The sequence below is a fragment of the Prionailurus viverrinus genome, chromosome A2 (genome assembly GCF_022837055.1).
Source record: "Prionailurus viverrinus isolate Anna chromosome A2, UM_Priviv_1.0, whole genome shotgun sequence".
Taxonomy (NCBI): domain Eukaryota; kingdom Metazoa; phylum Chordata; class Mammalia; order Carnivora; family Felidae; genus Prionailurus; species Prionailurus viverrinus.
The window spans coordinates 167087603-167108401 of record NC_062562.1 but is presented as its reverse complement, the minus strand read 5'-3'; the positions used below and the strand labels follow the sequence as shown (position 1 = coordinate 167108401).

General features: G+C 58.7%; 1 protein-coding gene across 1 annotated transcript in view; it reads left to right on the top strand.

The window, feature by feature from the left end:
* Window positions 1-5323: 5323 nt before the first annotated feature.
* Window positions 5324-20799, top strand: part of CNPY1 (canopy FGF signaling regulator 1) — a 37624-nt gene continuing 22148 nt past the window's right edge. Inside the window, exon 1 of the mRNA XM_047849124.1 lies at window positions 5324-5422. Coding sequence (XP_047705080.1) covers window positions 5324-5422 — 99 coding nt within the window. The remainder of the gene's footprint in view (window positions 5423-20799) is intronic.

Genomic DNA, 20799 nt, shown 5'->3' with positions numbered 1-20799 from the left:
ACATCTTCTTATGATAATGTGTCCCCATCGCCCAAACACATTCCCCCCCCCCCCGGCTCCCCTCCTCCTAGAAGTGGACGCTGAGCCTCCTCGGGACGGGCCCCTCTCGGTCCAAGCCTGGCCCGTCCCTGTGTGTCCTCGGGGCGTCTCTCTGAGGCCCAAACTCAGCACGTCCCGGTTTGTTCAGGCCTGTCCCAGCTTCTGGCGGTGGCTGGGGACTGTTGGCTCACCGACCCTGCGTCTGTCCTCACAGGTGCCCTCCCCATGTCTGTCTCTGCGTCTCTCCTCTTATAAAGACGCCAGTCACATTGGGTTAAGCCCCATCTTTTCTTATTAAGAAAATTTTTAATGTTTATTCATTTTTGAGAGACAGAGAGAGACAGAGCATGAGCAGAGGAGGGGCAGTAGAGCAGGAGACACAGATTCGGAAGCAGGCTCCAGGCTCCGAGCTGTCAGCACAGAGCCGGATGTGGGTTTCAAACTCATGAACTGGGAGATCATGACCTGAGCTGAGGTCTGACGCTTAACTGACTGAGCCACGCAGGCGCCCCGGATTAAGGCCCCACCGTGACGTGATCGTCCGCAGAGACCCTATCTCGAGTTCCGTCACGTTCACAGATCCCGGGTGTCGGCTGTGGACCGTCCCTCTTGGAGCCACGATCGCACCGCACGGTGAGGAGCAGGGGAGGAGGACCCAGGAAGGAGGCGCGTGGCCGGGCCCCGGGTCGCTGTTTCTACGTGGGTTTGGCCGGGCTGGTGTCTCCTCCGCTCCCGAGTGGGACTGTCCAACACTCCACCACCCTCTGGAGGTCTTGGGCCCACAGCGCTGCGGACAGACTCAGGTATCAGCCACTCTGCTCGTAGGAGAACGCGTGTTGCTTCATTGGCGGGGTGGGGGGTGGTGCTCCCTTCTCCCCGACGTGTCCTCCCCTCCGTGGGGAGCAGCGGGCAGGGCTTCGTCTCCCCCTAAAGGCGTCGGGCTCCACTAAGCGGACCCGGGCGCCCCGGGTGGTCTTTGAGTGGCCGTCGTGGGTCACAGGTGCTTGTCAAAGAGGCAGGCCACACCCCCAGCAGCGACCAAGAGCCTGTGACCGGGGCCTGCGGCTCGGCCCCTTCCCAGGTGGGTCTGGGGTTCCCCGGCACGTGCGGCTGAGGGACGGGCTGCCTGGCCCGGCCTCCCTCACTCGCCCTGCCTGCTTGAGGCGTCTGCACGCGTGTCCACACGTCCCCGGCTCCTTCTCACATCAGTGCTGCTCACGGACCCCCGGTCAAGTGCGGGTTCCTTCCGGGGCCTGGTCTGTGACCTCTCCCTCTCTGCTCCTTCCTGGTACCTTGCACTTGTCCTTGAAGACAGCAGGTGCCCGAACACCGGTTGATCCACGAGTCTCCAGGGCACGTGCAGAGCAGGGCCGGGCGGAGAGCGGCCGCGATTCCTGATTCGCGGCCCTTGCCTGGTCCCCTGCGTAAACGCCCGCATCCAGGCGGCTCTCCAGCTATCTGTGCCACGTGGCTCACTAACTGCAGGGCTGGGAAGGTGTGAGGCGATTCCAGAAGGCTCTGGCACCTGAGCTCCTCCGGGATAGGCTGAATCTGCTGTGACATCCACCACCACCTCCTTGCCATTGCCAAATCTCACTCTGAGAGAGAGAGAGAGAGAGAGAGAGAGAGAGAGAGAGGAAGGATGGGAGAAGGGAGGAGGCAGACAGACGGAAGAGGCTGGCGGGCCCAGCGGGGAGGAGGGCTCGCCCTCTGGCAGGCAACGTGACCCGCCAACCCCCCCATGAGGCTCACTCCTGCCGCCTGCTCTAATAAACCCAAAACTCCAGTGACTTAAGTGAAGATTTCAGATTAACATTTAAATTAACACCGGACTGGAAATCTGGAGGCCCAGGTCGCTGATGTGACTCTGTTAACTTGTTCTGTGACCTGGGGCAGAAATCTAAAATGATCTTTTCTCGTTGAGCCACCCCTCCATGGGGAGGCCCCCCCTTCCCTCCCAGCCTGTCCTAGAAGCTAGAGCCTTCCGTGTCTGGGGGGGGGTCACCTCTGACCCTGAGATGCTCTGCTCGACCAGTGAGTGTGGCCCCTCCCACCGCACCCCCCACCCCAGGGTCAAGGGGGCAGAGATGCAGGAGACACGGGCCTCCCAGACACCAGGGGCCCGGCCATCAGCTCAGCCCCTCCAGGGGCCCGTCCTCAGGAGACATCCTTTACATGGCTGTCTCGGTGGCCCCGAATCTTGGGGACTGAGTGGAAGGGAACAGGTGTTAACATATGACCGATGGCCCGGGGGGGGGGGGGCGCCAGGCACACCCCGTACCTGCCACGTCCAGCCTTGTGGGCTCTCGAGAGCCAAGGCCACCTTTGATCAGGCTGGACTCTGAAACCTGGGCCTGTGACACAGAGCAGAGAGACCTCAAGGATCCCAGGTGGGGCACCAGGTCAAGGTGGGATTCTGGGAATCGGGACTCTTCCAGAGGGTGGGCGAAGGGGCCTTGCAGGTGCCTGACGCCTTATCCCAGGTTGAGGGAGTAAGCATACATCGGGCTGGCGTGTGACCGTCTTCCCCGATTCCTGCGCAGGAGGCACAGGCTTACGTTCGCCTGGGATTTGGCAAACTCAAACTAGTGACTGAGCACTCTTCCAGGGGATGGGGAATCGCCGTCCGGGTTGGCGGGGGACCAGCCCCTGCGGCCGCTCACCTGCGGTATCTGTGGGCTGCCTGGTCCCCGTGGCCTGGCCCAGCTCGTCGGGGCCCCCGTGGTGGGAAAGGGAGGGGACGACCCCAGGGCCAAGGGCAAGCGCCAGCTCTCTCTCCAGGAAGGAAGGTCATGGAACACAACTTCTAGAGCCACCCGGGGCCGTACAGGTGCCGGAAAGGACGCGCGTGTTGTCTGAGGCTCCGCGTTCTTTCTCCGGGTGGGGGGAGACCCGCCGGGGGAGGCAGAAAACGCTGAGCAGACGGCCTAGGCAGGGACCCACACACCTTCCATGCCCCGCTGGTGACGGCCTTGGGGCTGTTTTGTTGGGGGAAAATTATGCCCGGAGACTGAGACGCTCTTTGCTGGTCATCTATTTAACACAGGTTCATGGCGGGCATTGTAATTTATAATAATACTCTTTCACAAGCCAGTAGCAAAGCAGATAATGTCTCCTAATAAGCCAATGACGAAATAACGCACTCCGAACCAACGATAGATGAATTCCACGATCGTTCCGGGGAAAGCGGGAGGAAGGCGGTCAAGTCCAGGTCCAGCCGAGGTGCACTTTGTTACCGGTTGTTTCTGGGGAGTGTGAGTCCTTGCGGCCAAAGCGGGGTGCCAGCCGCCCGCGTAGGTCCCTCGCTGCCGGGGCGTGTAGCTGGGGGTGGGGGGGGCAGGCCGGGCTGTTCCGGAGGGCATTTCTCCAGGGGCCACGGCACACCGTGCACCAGTACCCACGAGCAGGAGCCCCTCCACGGCCGGGCCGGGCCTCCCTCCCCCCGACCCGCTGCACGGTTTGACCCCACCGCCGACCGAGAGCGGCCTGGCCACGCGGGCGCAGGTGTCCAGGACCTCCGGAGAGCTGTTCAGATCGGCCAGGAGCAGACTCGCCAGGCCGGACACGCTTCCCGAGTCCTCTCAGATTCTTTGAAGTTTCCAGAGACCGAGTGATGACGGCCCCTCCCTGTGCTCATGTTGACAAGCCCTCCTCAGCCCCTCGGTTTTGATGACGTCCCCCTGACAGCCTCCCCAGTGTCCGCAACTCCTTTCTTAGATCAAAACAGCCATCAAAACAACTTATGCAAAACGGGTTCAAGCCACCAACAGTTTGCCCCCCAAACGAGCTGGCAAAACACTTTGAAATCCCCGCCATGAGGCGCGTGTGGTCCCAGGGACCCCGGAGGACTGTTGCGGTCACGGGCTGTGCGCGTGGGAACACAGCTCGGTCCGCACCAGGAGGGCGGCGAGCCCCCGCAGCGTTGGTGTGGGTCACCATCGGGACTTTGACTTTTGTCGTCGTCATCGGGCCTCCTGGGCCCTGGGCCATCCCGGTCCCGTGTGCCATCAGGACACGGTGCTGGAACCGGGTCGGGTCTATGGTGCCAGAATTCACCTCATGGGCAGGTAAAGGCAGTGCTGTTCCCACGGGGAGACTCGGAAATACTTGAGTCAGACAGAGGCTGCTTATGCCTCGTCCGAATGGGGGAGCTTTGTCTCCATCGTGCCTCCACATCCCTCGGCCACGGCTGGGCGGAGACGGCGCGTCCAAAATTGCTTTCTGCTGAGCAAATGAGGCTGGTGTTGGAGGCATCGCTTCATTTACTTGTTACTGGTGAGAATTCTCAGCGGCTGAGGCAGTGCCTGGAAAGAAGGGACCGAACCCGCCGTATAGCCTGTCAGAGGCTCCCTGCGATTTCAAATCCAGCAAAAGTGTGTCATTTGGGAGCAGGGCCCAGTTTGGGGCCAACCTTTCCCGTAAGGCGGAGGCTCCCTGAGTGTAATGAATGCGACCCAGGGAGGCTTGGGGAATCCTTGACAGACTAGGAGCAACTGTGTCTTTATTCCTTAAAAAAGCATATTTTAGGGGTGCCTGAGAGGCTCGATCAGTTGAGCGTCCAACTTCGACTCAGGTCGAGATCTTGCAGTTTGTGGGATTGAGCCCCGCATCGGGCTCTGTGCTGATGGCTCAGAGCCTGGAGCTGCTTCGGATTCTGTCTCTCTCTCTCTGCCCCTCCCCTGCTCCCTCTCTCTCTCTCTCTCAAGAATAACAAACATTAAACATTTTTAAATATGCTTTCTTATTTTTTTATTAAAATTTTTTATGTTTATATATTCTTGAGAGAGAGAGAGTGCACACGCGCACACACAAGTGGGGGAGGGGCAGAGAGGGAGGGGGACACAGAATCCGAAGCGGGCTCCAGGCTCCGAGCCATCAGCACAGAGCCCGATGCGGGGCTCCAACCCATGAACTGCGAGATTATGACCTGAACTGAAGCCAGATGCTTAACCGACTGAGCCACCCAGGCGCCCCCAAACATGCATATTTTAAATGAATACGTAAAACATACGTGGTTTTAAAAACCACAGAGTACAAAGGGCCATACAAAGAAAATCAGTCTCAGTTGGTTCTGCGTTCGGTCTCAGTCTCAGACGGTTCAAACCTGTCTTTGAAAAACTGCGCACCTGTGCTTGTGGATGGAAAGTCGGAGGACGAGAGTCCTTCCCTGTTGACGGGGACGCCCTGGCTGAGGGTCGAGCTAGCGACCGGCTCCGAGCGGCCTTACTCTGCGCCTTCCAGAGGTAACAGACGCTTCGTGTCTTGTCTAGCATGCAGGGCCCTGATGGACGAGGTGGAGTATGACGTCACCAAGGCTCGGCAGAAGACGACCAAGGTGGGCTCCTTCCGAATAAATCCTGACGGGACGCAGGAGAGGAGAAAGGTAGCGGAAAAGAAATTATGTGCCAGTGTATAATTGCGGATATGGGCAATTAGCAACCATTTATCCAAACAGCAGTTGGTCTTAATCTTGTAACCTTCCTCTTGTTCAGGGTATCAGCTCTAAATTGCTTCTGAGTCCTGGGGGATCCAAAGTAATCTTTAAGCTTGAAATTGAAGTCTCTCTCCCAGCACCTAAATTTTGTGTCTTGCCAAGTCGGAAGACATTTCGGCACTATTGTTCATCAGGATAAAAATAGCGTTTCCATGGTTCTTGGGCGAGGCCAGCGGGGGGCCCAGAGCGGCTGGGGGTGGGGGGGCTGCCTCGAGCCCCCCTAACGGGAGCACCCTCCCCCAGACTCCACCCCCCCCCCACCCCGAGACCTACAGGTTTCTACCGGTGGGGGGAATGCGAGACCCGTCTCCAGGACAGACGGGGCTCTTGTGTGAGGGGACAGGATGCTGCTCCCCCACAGAGACCCTCTAGAGAGAGGCCGGCCCCGAACCCGCGGCTGTGATGGGTGGGGCCGCCGGGAGCCGGGCTCCTGTCTCCTCCCCTGCCCGGCACCGAGGTCCTAACGTTCCCAACACGCCAGCCGACAGTGATGTCATCCTAAGCGAGACACAAGTGAAGCTGTTCCCTGACGGGGCCTAAGTCGCTCAGAGCTGAAGGGAGGCCGCTTTGGGGCTTCTCGCTGCTTGGCCAGTGCACTGCACTCTGTCTTAGAACAAATCATCGAGGTGGGCTGTTTGCTGTTTCCACCTCTTCTGGGGTTTTGTGCCCATCAAAGAGGGAGGAGGGCGGGGCCGGGTCCAGCCGAGGACTTCACAGGGGGGCTGCGCTGTGTGAACACGACAGCCTTTACGGGGGCCGAAGTGTGATGTTCACCTCCGTCAGGAGCCCGCGCGCCTGCTGGTGAAGGGAGCGGGGGGCGGGGGGGGGGGGGCTCCGGTGCGCCGCATCTCGAGGCCACAGACAAGGACAGGCCCTGAGGTCTCGCTGTTCGCATCATGCCACCGGAAGGACCGTGCTTACCTGCATCACGGGCACATCCGTGCAGCTCCTTTGCCGGCGGTGGTCGCCGCGTATCCCCAGGTGCCCCCGGCCCCACGCGGTCACGGCCGCCTGTAGAGGAGCGGCCCTGGGCCCCTGGCACCAGCCGGAGCGGGGTCCCACAGCCAGGCAGGCCCGGGCACGGGCCAACACGGTCAAAAATAACCGGGTGCTAGTATCATACGAGGTTACAACGCGGGTTACCTGTCGGGCGCCTGCCCAGGACGAAGGAAGACCTCTCTCTCACAGGGTAACAGGCCAAAGGTTACAGGAGACACCAGAGGGTCGCGGAAGGAGGGAATGAGGCAGGCGCGCAGAGCCTGGGGTCCCGTGGTGGATGGAGGGCCACACGGGGGCTCCCCGGGGCACCCGCGGGCCCTCCCGCCTCCTGGCTCTCACCCAGGCCTGGCTTAGAGGCCCTGGGCCCTCTGGACAGGGGCCCGCGTTTACCTGGAGAAAAAGGGCCTCCTCTCCCCTCCTCCTCTTGCCAGACGATATCCCACTTTGAGTCCGTCGACTTGAAATAACTTTTTCGACGTTTGCCACAAACCGTCGGTCCGCAGAGCGATTTGAAAGCCATCGTCCTGCGCATCCGTGACCTCAGAGTCCCGGCTACGAGCAGCGGGTGCGCCCTGGGTCTCAGGCTGGAGCAGGGCTCCCCCGCGGGCATGTGGGCCGGACTGTGGGGCGGCCAGAAGGCTGCTCTTTAAAGCCCCCGCGTTTTGGAACCGTGTGGTTTTCAGCTCTGGGGTGCGGGTCGGTTTTCCCACCTCTGGCCAGCTCGCAGCAGAATAACCCCAAAGCCCTCATCATTTCGGGAGCCCTGCCACCCTCCCCAGGAAGCTACCGGGGCCTGCGAAAACTCTCCCCTGCGGTGATCCAAAACCCCGTGGCGCTGTTTTCTTGGGCCGGCCGGCTGCTCGCCGCACTGGAAATGCAGGGGGGCGTCACGGCAGGAAGTCAGGCCCTTCCAATGCCCGTCTTGGACGGGGGCCAGGCGGCTCTTGCCTGGTGTGGACCCAGAGGCATTTCTCTGCCCTTCTGCCGCGAGCCTGCAGGATGTGGGGGCTCAGCTTGGCGTTGGGCAAAGAACAAAAGCAGTGCCTGGCAGGACGCTGAAGGAGGAGGTTTGGACCAGCCGCCCTGGCGGGGCGAGGCCTCAGACGCCCGGGGCCTTTCCTGGGTCTCAGGGACGCGGCTGGCCCGAGGGACGAGACCACTCACCTTCCTGCGTCTTTCTGCGTTTTCCTTCCCCTTTGCATTCCGTTTCTCCGAGGATAAAAGGAAACACGAATCTGCGAGCTGAGGGAGCCGACACCCCAAGGTCCTTGGAAAGCCTCCCCTTCCTCAGAGGGAGGGTGGGGGCGCCCCCCGAGAGAGCCCATGTTCGGAGGGGGACGGGGCGAAGCGACCCGAGGTGCCCTTGCACAGTGTGGTTGAGAGACGCAGGGCTCCTCACTGTGAATCGGGGCCCGCAGCGGGGCGGGCGTGGGGAGGGTGGCGTGGACGGGGGGCCTGCTCGGGACCAGTTCTCACTTGGTGAGAAGACCCGAGGGGGTTCCTGGTGCACGTTCTGCTCCCAGAGGACGGCCGGGGAGAAAGCTGCCCTGTGCAGGGCTGCAGATGGCCCCTGCCCCCACCTGCCCGCCGGCCCCCCCTCCGCCCGCCGGCCCCACCTCGTCTGGTGGCCACACCATCTCCCTGGCCCTCTCCGGCTCTGACCCGGCTTTGCTTTGAGTCCTGGTTTCAGTCTTTCGTCCCCCGACTCCGTGCGCACGGGAGCAAAAGGGGCTGCCGACCCCTGGGGACACCACCGGCTCCCAGACGGGACGGCCCATGTGGCCACCGGCAAGATGCCAGGCGGTGGGGACGCTGGGAGAGCTGTCCCTCGGAGGACTGGGCGGGACTCAGGTGGGGTTGGGGGCAGGGTTAGGGTACTGGAGGGGGGGGCCGTACCCGGTTGGACACCCCCATTTCTCCGGGGCTCCAGCCGACTTCCAGTGAGACCTGCTCTCTGCCCGGCAGTTGTTTCCAGCTGAGCAAGAAAGGAATCGACTCCCGGGGGGCAGCCCCCGGAACCGGGTTTTAAGTACTCCTTGGTACCTTCAGAGTACTTGTGAAGTATGCTCAGCGCGAAGGTCCCCCTCAGGCGGAATCAGGCCCCAGCTACTCCCGGAGAGCACAGCTTATTGGCCTTCCACAGCTCTGCCCCCTCCCCTCCCCTGCCTCGGGAGCCTCCCGGATGAAAACCCGACCGCCCGGGGGCTGAAAGGCCCCCTCCGGGGACATGAAGGGTTTCTGAGAGCGCCTCCTCTGCGTCCTGCTCACAGATGTGAGCGTGGACAAGTGGGGGGTCCTGGAGGGACACGAGAGCCGCCAACGGCTCCCCACCCCAGCACGGGTGGGCAGAGGCCCCCATTTGTCGGAGTTGTGACCGGCCAGGCCTCCCAACACTTGCCGCCCGGACTCGGTGGGCCCCCGACCCGACCCGAGCCTGCTGGGCTGAGCGGGCTACCAGAGATTGACAAGTGGGGCTGGGGTTCGAAGACGTAAGTCTCCTGGGCTTTGATGACATCATCCTCGAGGTCGCTCGGAGGCCTCCAGTGTTACCGATTTTAGGGATGGCCTATAAAAGCAGACGGTGCAGGGGCGCCTGGGTGGCGCAGTCGGTTAAGCGTCCGACTTCAGCCAGGTCACGATCTTGCGGTTCGTGAGTTCGAGCCCCACGTCGGGCTCTGGGCTGATGGCTCAGAGCCTGGAGCCTGTTTCCAATTCTGTGTCTCCTTCTCTCTCTGCCCCTCCCCCGTTCATGCTCTGTCTCTCTCTGTCCCAAAAATAAATAAATGTTGAAAAAAAAAATTTAAAAAAAAAAAAAAAAAAAAAAAAGCAGACGGTGCAGCAGGGGCGCCTGGGCGGCTCAGTCGGTCGAGCGTCCGACTTCGGCTCAGGTCACGATCTCGCGGTCTGTGGGTTCGAGCCCCGTGTCAGGCTCTGTACCGACAGCTCGGAGCCTGGAACCTGCTTCGGGTTCTGGGTCTCCCTCTCCCTCTGCCCCCTTCTCGCTCACTCTTTCTCTCAAAAATGAATAAATAAGCTTAAAAAAATACTCTCAAAAACAGATGGAGTGAGTCCCGGTGCCGGACCAACCCCAGAGATTTGGTGGCTTTGTTGGAAACAGTCCCCTTTCTCCTTTTCCTGAACGGACAAGTTCGTTCGCGCACGGCGGCGTTTTGCCTCGGGCTGTCTAATGAGCCGGACGTGCTTGTCTTCCTGTCGCCGGCCGCGTCTCTGCAGCGGAGTGGGAGGGGGGGCTGGGGGAGGCACGCTCTGGGGACCCCAGGGCCCCGGCCGGTGACCACCGAGGGAGCCTCCTGCTGGCTGCACTCGAGGGGACCGTCGCCGCCTGATACTTCCCCTGGCTTGTGACAAAGCCGTGTCTGTGCAGTCAGCCTCTAGGTCACTTCGTGGTTTTGTGACGGTCGTAGTGACCCACGGTGAGCAGGACAGCACAACACCGTCCGTAGGCGGCTGTCCTACGATCGCTTCGCAACCAAGTGTTCATCCTCTCCTGAAAAGCCAACAGCGGGCCTCCAGGAAGGGGCCGTGAATGAACTTGTGCTCTCGTGATGGGGACCCAGAGTCTGGGAGAGGGGCGGTGAGGGCTTACGCTTGCTTCTATGGATCGAAACACTGAACTCGGGGCGCGGGACCCAGGACCCACTTCTCTGTGCAGTAGGTGAAGGTGGGAGCACGAAGGTCCCCTTTGCCGTGACTGAGACTGCAAAACTTGGAAAGTTCGAAGAGAGTAGATCTCATCGATCAAAGATGACGATGATTTAGACCAGGACGTAAAGCCTCTTTCGTTAAATTCTTTTAACAGCTCTGCAAAGTAAATAAGGCCACTTTAATTAGCTCCCTTTCCTTTTTTTTTTTTTTCCCCAAGTAATCTCTAAGCCCCGTGGGGGGCTCGAACTCACAACCATGAGATAGAGTTGCACGCTCTACCGACTGAGCCTGACGGGCACCCTTAATTACCCTCATTTTAGAAATATAGAAGATGAGGGGCTCCCGGGGAGCTCAGTGGGTGAAGCGTCCGACTTGGGCTCCGGTCACGATCTCACGGTTCGTGGGTTCGAGCCCCGCGTCGGGCTCTGTGCTGACAGCTCAGAGCCTGGAGCTGCTTCAGATTCTGTGTCTCCCTCTCTCTCTGCCCCTCCCCCGCTCATGCTCTGTCTCTCTCTCTTTCTCAAAAATAAACAAACATTAAAACTTAAAAAAAAAAATACAGAAGACGAGGCTCAGAAAGCTTCAGTGACTCACTGTTTTGGCAAATCGGGATTAATTTAATTTAATTGCTGATAAGTCCGTTTAGACAGAGCCACATCATTTGCTATCGATAGAGCTACCCCATGCTGTTACATACTGTATAGCACCAGGTTCCTGTGGCGTTTTGAAGTTGTGCAGTGCACAACCTGTACAACTGTATGGGGGCCCTGTTTGCTAACAAGGTGAGAGGTGTGGCCTTTGTAATAGGCCAGCTAGGAAGCAGAGGGGAAATTCAGTCCCTCCACACTTTTCGGACTGTAGTCTGTCACAAATAGGTGTAGTGGGGTGAAACCAGCATGTAAAGACATACATAAAATATCAGAGTGCATCTTATGGCAAAGGAAACTGTTATCTCATGACACCGTGTAACGAGCTGAAATGCAAAAAGTGGGTCGTGTCCAAAAAGCTAAAAGCCACCATAGCAGATGGCTGTTCTCAGCATGGGACAGTAGCCGAAAGGTATTTCATTTGGGAAGATTATTAATACCCAAACAGAGAGCTGTAATAATTCCTGCCTCCCTCTACAGAAGCAGCCAGAACTTCTCTGAGACCAGATATCAGGGCAGAAATGGCTGGCAGTTCGGTGGTCTGTACCTTCTCGAGGCCGGGGACCCAGGGCCCCACGGGGGGACGGATGTCTTCCTGGCCCCAGTGGCCCCAGGGGCCCGAGTCTGGCCCGCTGCTACTGCCGTCTCAGGACCTGTGCTCTGACGCTGTGGCCTCCCAAGGTCAGGACGCCAGATGCAAGTTCAGCCCTGCTGAACGTGGTGGAGACGAGACAAAGAGTGCTTACCCGGAAGGAGTTAGACCCTAGCCACTGTGAACACCGCGTGTGACAGCAACAAGACACGTATTTGGTCTTTGCCTTCCCTTCCTGCCACAGAGCTTCTGAAACCCTTGTGATATCCTGAGAGATAGGGACGAGAGTGTATGCTGGTGAGGTGACCTCTGGGGTCGAACCTTCAACCCCACCCGGACCTCTGGGGAGGGCGGGGGCTGGAGACAGAGCTCAATCTCCAACAGCCAATGATTTAATCGACCATATGCCTACGTAATGAATCGCCCATCGCGGCGTTCGGAGCAGAGAAGGGGAAAGTTTTGTATTACGTTCCTTTTTTAACCCGTGGGAAACTTGTCCAGAAGCCCCACCCCCATCCCTGGAACACTTCTCTCCTGGGTCGTGGTCAGGAGAGCCCCAAACACCCGCCGGTGATCTCCCTCGCTGGAGACCCGAACTCGGGGTCTGCTGGGGGTGCCTGCTTGAGCACAGGTGGCAACAGGAGTGGGGGCTGTCGGCGGGAGGGGGCAGGGGGGTTCCTGAGGGCCGGGGACTGAGGAGACAGGCAGAAGCCAGAGCCCCACTTTGGCGAGGCACGGGTGGGGGCCAGCCCTGCGCTCTGCCTTGCATTCCCGGGTCAGCAAGAGAGGGAAACGGTGTGGGGTTGGAGTGCCCGGCTGGCAACCATGCCTAGGAAGCAGGAATTGGGGGGGGGGGGTCACCTCTAAGTTCGTCTGTGGACATTGTCAGCCCACAGACAACATTTTAATAAGTATGTTACTGGGGCGTCTGGGTGGCTCAGTCAGTGAAGCGTCCGACTTCAGCTCAGGTCATGATGTCACGGTCTGTGGGTTCGAGCCCCACGTCGGGCTCTGTGCTGACCGCTCAGAGCCTGGATCCTGCTTCGGATCCTGTGTCTCCCTCTCTCTCTGCCCCTCCCCCGCTCACACTCTGTCTCTCTCTGTCTCAGAAATAAATAAAAACATTAAAAAAAATAAGTAGGTTACTTTGATAACAATCATGAATAAAATTATGTTCCCAGGAAGCTGTAAATCAGCAACAGTAAAAAAAAAAAAAAAAAAGTCAGAAAGATGTTTTCCAGTTTTTAAACGCAAAAAAGAGGTTATTAGCCAAGGTGTAGGATGACCCTGCGTGTACATGCGCTTGTTCTGGGGGGGGGGGGGGGGGGGGAGGGCATCCCAGAATACACATCACAGCGGCAGTCATGGTTATCTTTGGTATTACTGGGTCTTTCTTCTCCGTTTGCTTATCTTTTAAATGTTTTCCATAATGAACACATTATCGCTGTAATGTTTTGCAAAGTGTGGGTTTTTTTTTTTTTTTTGAGAGATCAAAAGAATTCCATGTCATTTCAAGAACTCCAATGCTAAAAAGCAGCGTTGTTCTCAGGGAGGTGGAAAGCCACCCAGGAACACGTGATTTGCCTTTTTACAAAATTCCTGACAAAGAGCTACAGCGAGGCCTTCTCCCGATTTGTTCAGTCTCCGTCCCTGGTGGTCGTACTGGTCCTCCATCACCGTCGGTAACGCAGTCGGCACACGCTTGTCCTTCAGACATTTTGAGAGGACCAGGAGGACGGAGTGGGGCTGGGGTGGCTTTCAGCACGTCTCCGATGTGTCGCTGTCTTGTCTCCATCGCCCTCGCGGCCCGAGAACTTACCCCCGGGGGACAGGTTGGTCTGGTCCCTCGTCTGCAAGGAAATGAACAGGTATTTGTGTGTTCGGTACGAAATAACGCTGACTGGTTTACTTACACTCTTCTTCCCTCTTCCTCTCGAGGAAGAATAAGAATGAATTCTATGGGGCGCCTGGGTGGCTCAGTCGGTTAAGCATCCGACTTCAGCTCGGGTCACGATCTCACAGTTCGTGAGTTCGAGCCCCACATCGGGCTCTGTGCTGATGGCTCGGAGCCCGGAGCCCGTTTCGGATTCTGTGTCTCCCTCTCTCTCTGCCCCTCCCCTGCTCGCACCATGTCTCTGTCTCTCAAAAATAAACATTAAAAAACAATTTTTTTTAAAAAAAGAAAAAATGAATTCTAGTCCTCAAGACCACAACACTTGGGGTTCTGTGCACCTTGGAGAAAAATTTGGGGACTTTTATCGTGCATCTTTTATTTTACTTCTTTATTTTTTTTTTAAAGAGAAACGCTACCCCTCAAGATTTCATTTATTTATTGTACTTATTTAGTTTTAAGAGACAGAGAGAGACAGAGTATGAGCAGGCGAGGGGCAGAGAGAGAGGGAGACACAGAATCCGAAGCGGGCTCCAGGCTCCGAGCCGTCAGCGCAGGGCCCGACGCGGGGCTCCGACCCACCAACCGCGAGATCGTGACCTGAGCCGAAATCAAGAGTCAGACGCTTACCCGACCGAGCCCCCCAGGCGCCCCCAGGAAGGAATTTAATACAGGCTTTTGGATGCGTCCACACAGCACACCCAGACCCCCAGGGAGCTGCCCCCTCTGCTGCCCACAGGAGAAGGGAGAGCGAGAGGCCGCGGCCCGGAGCAGCCGCATTAAATGCGGGACTCTGGTTAGCTGTCACCGAGGGCCCAGCAAGTGACTGGGGCAGCTGTGACCTTGCCCCCAGGACACGTCTGCTGGGTCAGCTCCCACAAAAGGAAGCAGCGGAAGTCCCGGCCCCTGCCCGGTCCTACCGCAGACACCCTCGTCCTGCTCCAGACCCGTGCGGGGTGCAGGGAACCGCTTTGGGAAAACCCGAGGGCGCGGACACCCCGACCGGAGGATGGCGGCAGAAGAAGACTCCCCGTCTTCCCGGCCACGTGGGAGGACATCCAGCGGGCCCCAGAAGGAGCCCCAGCTGCCCAGAGGGCTGTGCTGTGTGGCGCCCCCTGCAGGGTGGTGGGAGGCTGTCTGTGTGGGAGGGAGCCAGTCGCGCCCGGACTCAGGTGTGCGCTCCGTGCATCCGAGTCCGTTTATGTCCAGTAACATAAGGTCATCTTACCCGGGTGGGCTCGGGGCAGCCTCAGGTTCCTTCTTGGGCCCAGTGTATTTCTGTCATTTTGCCCCTGTGTCCCTTCTGCCTCTCCCCAGCTTTGGAACGCCTCCCCAGGGCTCCCGCTGTCCCGTCCCGGCGGGCTCCGCTCTGGCAGGACAGAAGGGTCTGGCCTGAGACTCTCGCCCTTGACCCCGCAGCCCTGGCCTTCCCGGAGGCAGGGGCAGCAGGGTTGGGGGAGCAGGGGACAGTGGAGAGAAGGCTCGCCTTGGTACCCCCACAACGCGGGTGTGCCCGGATGTCCGCACACGGTTCACGCGCAACAGCAGGGACCCTGGGGGTGTGGAATCTGCACTCGGGTGCTTGGGGACGGCCCCTTGTTTGGGGGGGAGGAGCCTCCCCCACCTGGCACCACACCCCCCACCTCCTGATCTGCAGCAGCTCAGCCCGGGGGTGGTTCTCTCATCAGCCGGTTCCCCCCCCCCCCCAGCCGTCTTAGCTCAGGAGGATCTTCCTGACCCGGAACCGCCCGCCTCCTCCGACATCAGACTCTCTCACCCCCATCGCCTGCGGAAAGGTGACCCACTCCACCTCCCCTCGCCCCCCAGACCCTGCGGCGAAGCCTCCAGGTCCTTAGCCCTGCTTCTGTGGCTCAAAGGGGTGCCCTCCGCTCCGCGCGTGGCCGGGAGGGCATCTGGGCCTGCAGGGCCCAAGGCTGGGGTGCCTCCCGCCGTCCAACCTCACGCTGCCCCTCCTCACCCCTGCCTCTGAATTGCCCGGGACCGTCCGGGGCTGCCTCTGGGTCAGCGCGATAGGCCACCGCCCCAGAGTGGAACCATCCCTGCCACCAAATCTCGTCCGGGGAGGCCGGGGTGAGAATGCAGCCCTGGGGGACAGGAGCAGGCGTCTGCAGGCTCCGTGTGTGCACGTGTGTGTGCGTGTATGCACACAACACAGGCACCTTAGCCGGAGGTCGCCTATCACAGAGCAGAGAGCGTGAGCCTCGGGAAGGTAGGAGCTGCGGGGGCGGGGGCAGGCCCGGCTGGGACCCCAGGGGGACTGCTTGCGGCCCTGGGGTGGGGGGAGGGCACATCTCTCCTGCAGGACCGCGTGCCCCGGCGTGGGGGCGCCACTGCTCTTCCCGGAGGGGCCAGCAGGGGGACCTTTCCCCAGGCCTTCCCCACCCGGCCACTGCCTTCCCGGCCCCAAACCGGTCTTCCTGTGCTGGGCGTGCGCGGGTGGGATTCAGGCGTGATAGCACCTCTCCCCGCCCGGGTTTCGAACCGGCCCAGGAAGCCTGTCGCGGGGACTCCCCGATGCCGGGGGGGAGGGGTGGGTGCTCCTTCTGGGGGCTGTTAGCTGGGTCGCCCGCAGCCTCCGCCCCGTCACTCGGGCATAAACTTAAGACTAAAGTGACCCCGAACACTGAGCTGCCTTGAGAACCTTCCGGGAAGTGACACAGACGTTCTCGGTCCCCCGTCCTGCTCGGACTAATCCGCCCGCGCCAGGAGTGAACACAGAGCAGCTGCGTCAGTGAGGCCCCGACTTGCCGCATTCCGGCCGGTTGGCTTGTCCCACCTGCCTGGTGCCGACGGGCCACGGGCTGAGATTAGAAGTTGGAGCAGCTCTGTCTGGGGTGCGGTGGCCGGGAGGTGATGCGTTGCGGTGGGAAACCCCGCGTCTGCAGTTACTTATCTGCACGTGGCGTTGGAAGATTCCAGTCACCGCGTGTGTGTTAGCCCTGTCTGGTTTATCCTCCACTCCTCCAGCGGCAGTGGAAGCCCCCCGCCCTGTGACACGTCTGCTCACTTACCTGGAGGTGAGCAAGTCTGAATGGGTATCCGTTTGAGATCATTTGGTTGTTACTGAGCGAGAAAGAAGTTAGCATATTTTGTTCTCTGATGAGGCACGCAGCATTTTTTTAAAGAATCTTTTTTTTTTTTTTTAAGTTTACTTATTTATTCTGAGAGAGGCAGGGACAGCGTGAGTTGGGGAGGGGCAGAGAGAGAGAGGGAGGGACACAATCCCAAGCAGGCTGCACGCTGTCAGCACAGAACCTGACACAGGGCTCGAACCTACGAACTGTGATGTCATGACCTGAGCCGAAATCAAGAGTCGGACGCTCGACCGATTGAGCCACGCAGGCGTCCCGCAAGCAGTATTTGAGGGGGTGAATTCTCATATCGGCCTTGCAAGCTGAACTTTGTTAGCAATGTTCCCCAGGGGCTGGAGATGCCCAGGGGCAGGAGGAGGCACACAGAGGCCTGTGGCCAGGCTGGGAGGTACTCCATCGGCACGACTTCCCGTGTTTGCGATATGGCATCTTCTCATAAAGGCATAGTGGGAGTTTTTAATGCAAATTCTTCTCTCTTGGGTTTGATTTAAGAAAAAATTTTCTGAAAGAAAGAAAGAGAGAAAGAAACAGAGTGAGAAAGGAAGGAAGGAAGGAAGGAAGGAAAATTCCAGCAACATTTTTAGGAGGAGTTGGTAGGTAACATAAAATAAAGCAATGGTTTATAAACGTGTCCTGTTTCCAAAACGGTGAAGAAGGGTTCTCCGAGAATCGTTTCAAAAGACAAAAAGACCCTGGGAAAGAAGCAGCCTCGGGACCGTCCACAGACTCATCTCTTCTGAAATAACTTCCATTGTTAATTAATGGGCTTAAAAAATCGGGCTGAACTTTCAGAACCAATTTCTTTTTCCTCTCTGAATTTCAGTATCACTTTTGCTTGTGGAGTCTCCTACTAGCCATCGGTCTAAGTGAGCTATTTATTATCCTGGGCTGCTGTTTGCACATATTCTGTTCTATTCTGTCATCTGGAATGCAAGCCGACTTGGCTGTCACACTTGAACAGGAATGTGCAGTGAGAGGACAATTTACCGCGAGGAGGAGACCCCTTTCCGCTGAGGTCCTTTCTAATGCTTCTGGACATCCTGGGTTGATGATTCTCAGGGGCTCAGGGCTCAGCCCTCTGGGGAACTGACAAGGCGAAATCCCCTTCTCTGTTTCTGAGGCATGTCCCTGGAACTCTGTCCCTTTAGCTGTCACCACTCGCCCTGACGTCCTGTCTGGGGTTTCCTGTTGCTGGACTGTGTGAAGCTGAAATCAGCCAGAGCTCCCCAAGGCTCGGCTGAGCAGCTCTTTGGAAACGGAAATACCAATAAGGAATTATCCCATCTCTGAGTGCGGGCTGTGTGTCATCTGGCAAGGAAGTGCCTGAATGCTAACCTGCAGAGGGAGAGGGTGAGCCGGGCAGGATGAACCCAGTAAAAGTCAGGGGTGACCAGCAGAAGGCTGCGGGAGGCTGTAGGAGGCCACGCAGAAGGCTGCAGAAGGCTGTGGAAGGCTGTAGAAAGCCAAGGAAGGCCATGCAGAAGGTTGTCAAAGGCTGCAGAAAGCCATGTGGAAGGCTGAGGAAGGCAGAGGAAGGCCACGGAAGGCTGCAGAAGGCGGAGGAAAGCCGGGGAAGGTTGTGGAAGGCTGTGTGAAAGGCCAAGTGGAAGGCAGTGGAAGGCCGAGGACAGCCATGGAAGGCCGTGGAAGGCCGAGGAAGGCCGCCGAAGGCCGAGGAAGGCCACAGAAGGCCGCGGAAGGCCGAGGAAGGCCGCGGAAGGCCAAGGAAGGCCAAGGAAGGCCGTGGAAGGCCGTGGAAGGCCGTGGAAGGCCGAGGAAGGCCGTGGAAGGCCGTGGAAGGCTATGGAAGGATGCCGGTGCCCCAACACCACCAAGTGCTCAGCAGGTCCTTGCGCCAACATATAAGCACCCGCCCTATTGTCCAAACACTTTTTAAACTTTCTGAATGTTCTCTATACCTCCCAGATTTAAATGCCATGACCAGTCTAATTACCTACGTGTTCGATTCACGTAATTTTGAGGGTAAGGAATTCTATCATTTAGCTTAGTATTAAGCAACAGGGGCTAGAGCCAAATACGGACACTAGCCCTTGAATTTTTCATTTTAAAAACTAAACATTGAACAAACAAGGTCAAACCGTCAAGAATTTTGGCACAGCATGACCCAGTTTTTTTCTTTCGAAAAGAGTCTATCGACAACAAGAAGTCTTCTAACAAACAGCCCCGCACTTTCTGCACTGGCAGCAGCCGCCTGTCGGGCACACGCGGGCACCGAGGGCCAGCAGGAGGGACTGGGCCAGGCTTGTGGGCCTAGGATGTCAAGGCCAACGGCGCGACGAGTTCAGCCTGGGTGGCAGTGACATGAGATCATGGGCAGAGAGCCTGTGTCCCCACCAGGATGGTTCAGAAGTGTGCAAACTGGAACCAGTTTCTGTGATGGTTCTCAACTGGCGGGGAGTTTGCTCCCCAGGGGACATTGGGAGATGTCCCCAGACGGTTTCCACAGCCTGGGGAGGAGGCGTCGCCGTCTTAGGACTGAGAACGCCTTGCTGCCAGGGCTGGACCTTGACTGTATCAGATCCAGCTGGGAGAGGAACACATCAGTAGGACACCGAGGGGCTGTGGGGCCCAAATCTGGTGAGGCAGTGCCCCCCACCCTCACATCCACCCAGAACCTCAGAATGGGACCTGATCTTTTAAATAGGATCTCTCCAGGGGCGCCTGGGTGGCTCAGTCGGTGAAGCGTCCGACTTCAGCTCAGGTCCTGAGCTCACGGTTCGTGAGTTCGAGCCCCGCGTCGGGCTCTGTGCTGATGGCTCAGAGCCCGAAGCCTGCTTCCGATTCCGTGTCCCCCTCTCTCTCTGCCCCTGCCCCACTCACACTCTGTCTCCCTCCCTCTCTCTCTCTCACAAAAATTTTTGAATAGGATCTCTACAGATGTTTCTAGTTAAGTGGAGGTCATCCCGGATTAAGGGAAGCCCTATTCCAATGATCGCAACCCTTCCCAGAAGGCCAGCAGAGACACACAGAGGGGAGGTGGCCATGCGAAGACCGAGGCGGAGATCGGAGAGGCCAGGGTCGCCAACAATGCGGGGGACACCAGCAGCTGGAGCCAGGCCCGGAAGGACCCTCCCTGGAGGCTTCAGGGGGAGCGAGGCCCTGCCGGTACCTCGAGGTCACACCCCAGCCTCCAGAACTGCGAGAGAGCATGTTTCTGCCGTTCGGAGCCACAGTGTGGACACGAGCCGGGTGGGAGCCCGGCCCCGGGGAAGCGAGCGGGTCCCGCGGGGGAAGAAAGACCGGAGGGTCCCGCACATGCAGCCCCCACAACGTGAAAAACAGAACCGCGAGCCAACAATCGTGCGTGGAAGATTCCCTGTCAACGGTTGTCTTTCTCGTTTCTCTGGGGCATCCGGGGACCCGCCCCTCGGGCCTCAGTCATCCCCCCCATCCGGCGTGTTCCCTGCGGTGTCCACAGCCCCTCTGGTGGCCTCCCCAGCCCAGTGCTCACCACTGGCCCAGTGCTTTCCTGGGTCCACAGCCCGGTCTCTAACCATAGCAGACCTAAAAGACCAAGATGTCACATGTTTGGAGAGAAATGGGAGCCCGGGCTGCCCTGTGGAAGGAGTTAGACAAGCTCCCCTTCGTTGGAGTTTGGCTCGAGACGAGGGACTGCCGTGGCTTGTACTGCCCGGCGCCATGAGGGGGCTCCACTCCCCGTGCCCGACGTGAACATCCCTTCTCTCCGGTGCCAACGTGACCCGCACGGTGGTGACAGCGGCCCATCCCTCCAGCAGAGGTTAACGTGGGACGGAGAAGGGAAGGTGACCTGTGACCAGAAGGGCCGCCATGCCCAGCTGCCGGAGACCTGGCCGGCCTGGCCTGGCTCAGGGACCGGCCCGTCCTCCCTGCCGTCCCGCCGGTTGAGGCACGGAAAGCCGTGGAGGGAGGCGTTGGTGTGGACACAGCTCCAATGGAGAGACTTTAAATTTTATATGAACAGGGTCTTATTTTCCGGCCCATTGTTTAAGTCAAGTGCAGAAATAATTAGGCTCTTTGGGCCCCTTCTCAAGTCTTGGTCTGTGAACTTTCTGGAAACACCAGAGGGAGAGAGCCTCTCCAGCCACGTTGAATTGTTTGACCGTGTGGAGGGGGCTGTCTGGAGAGCTCTGCTTTCCCTTCTGTACAAAAACGTGGAGTTCAGAGTCATCTCTAATATTGTGGAGGCCAGTAGATTTCGCTGATAAGATCCTCTATTTAGTCAGTTCTCGAGCTGTCCCCACGTTTCAGGGAAGGTGTCGCCTTTTGAGTGAAGGGGTCAGTGATGCCACCCAGGGGCTGGATCTCTGTGGGCTCCCGGGGTCCCCCAAGCAGTGCGCCGACTGTGGGCTGGGGCT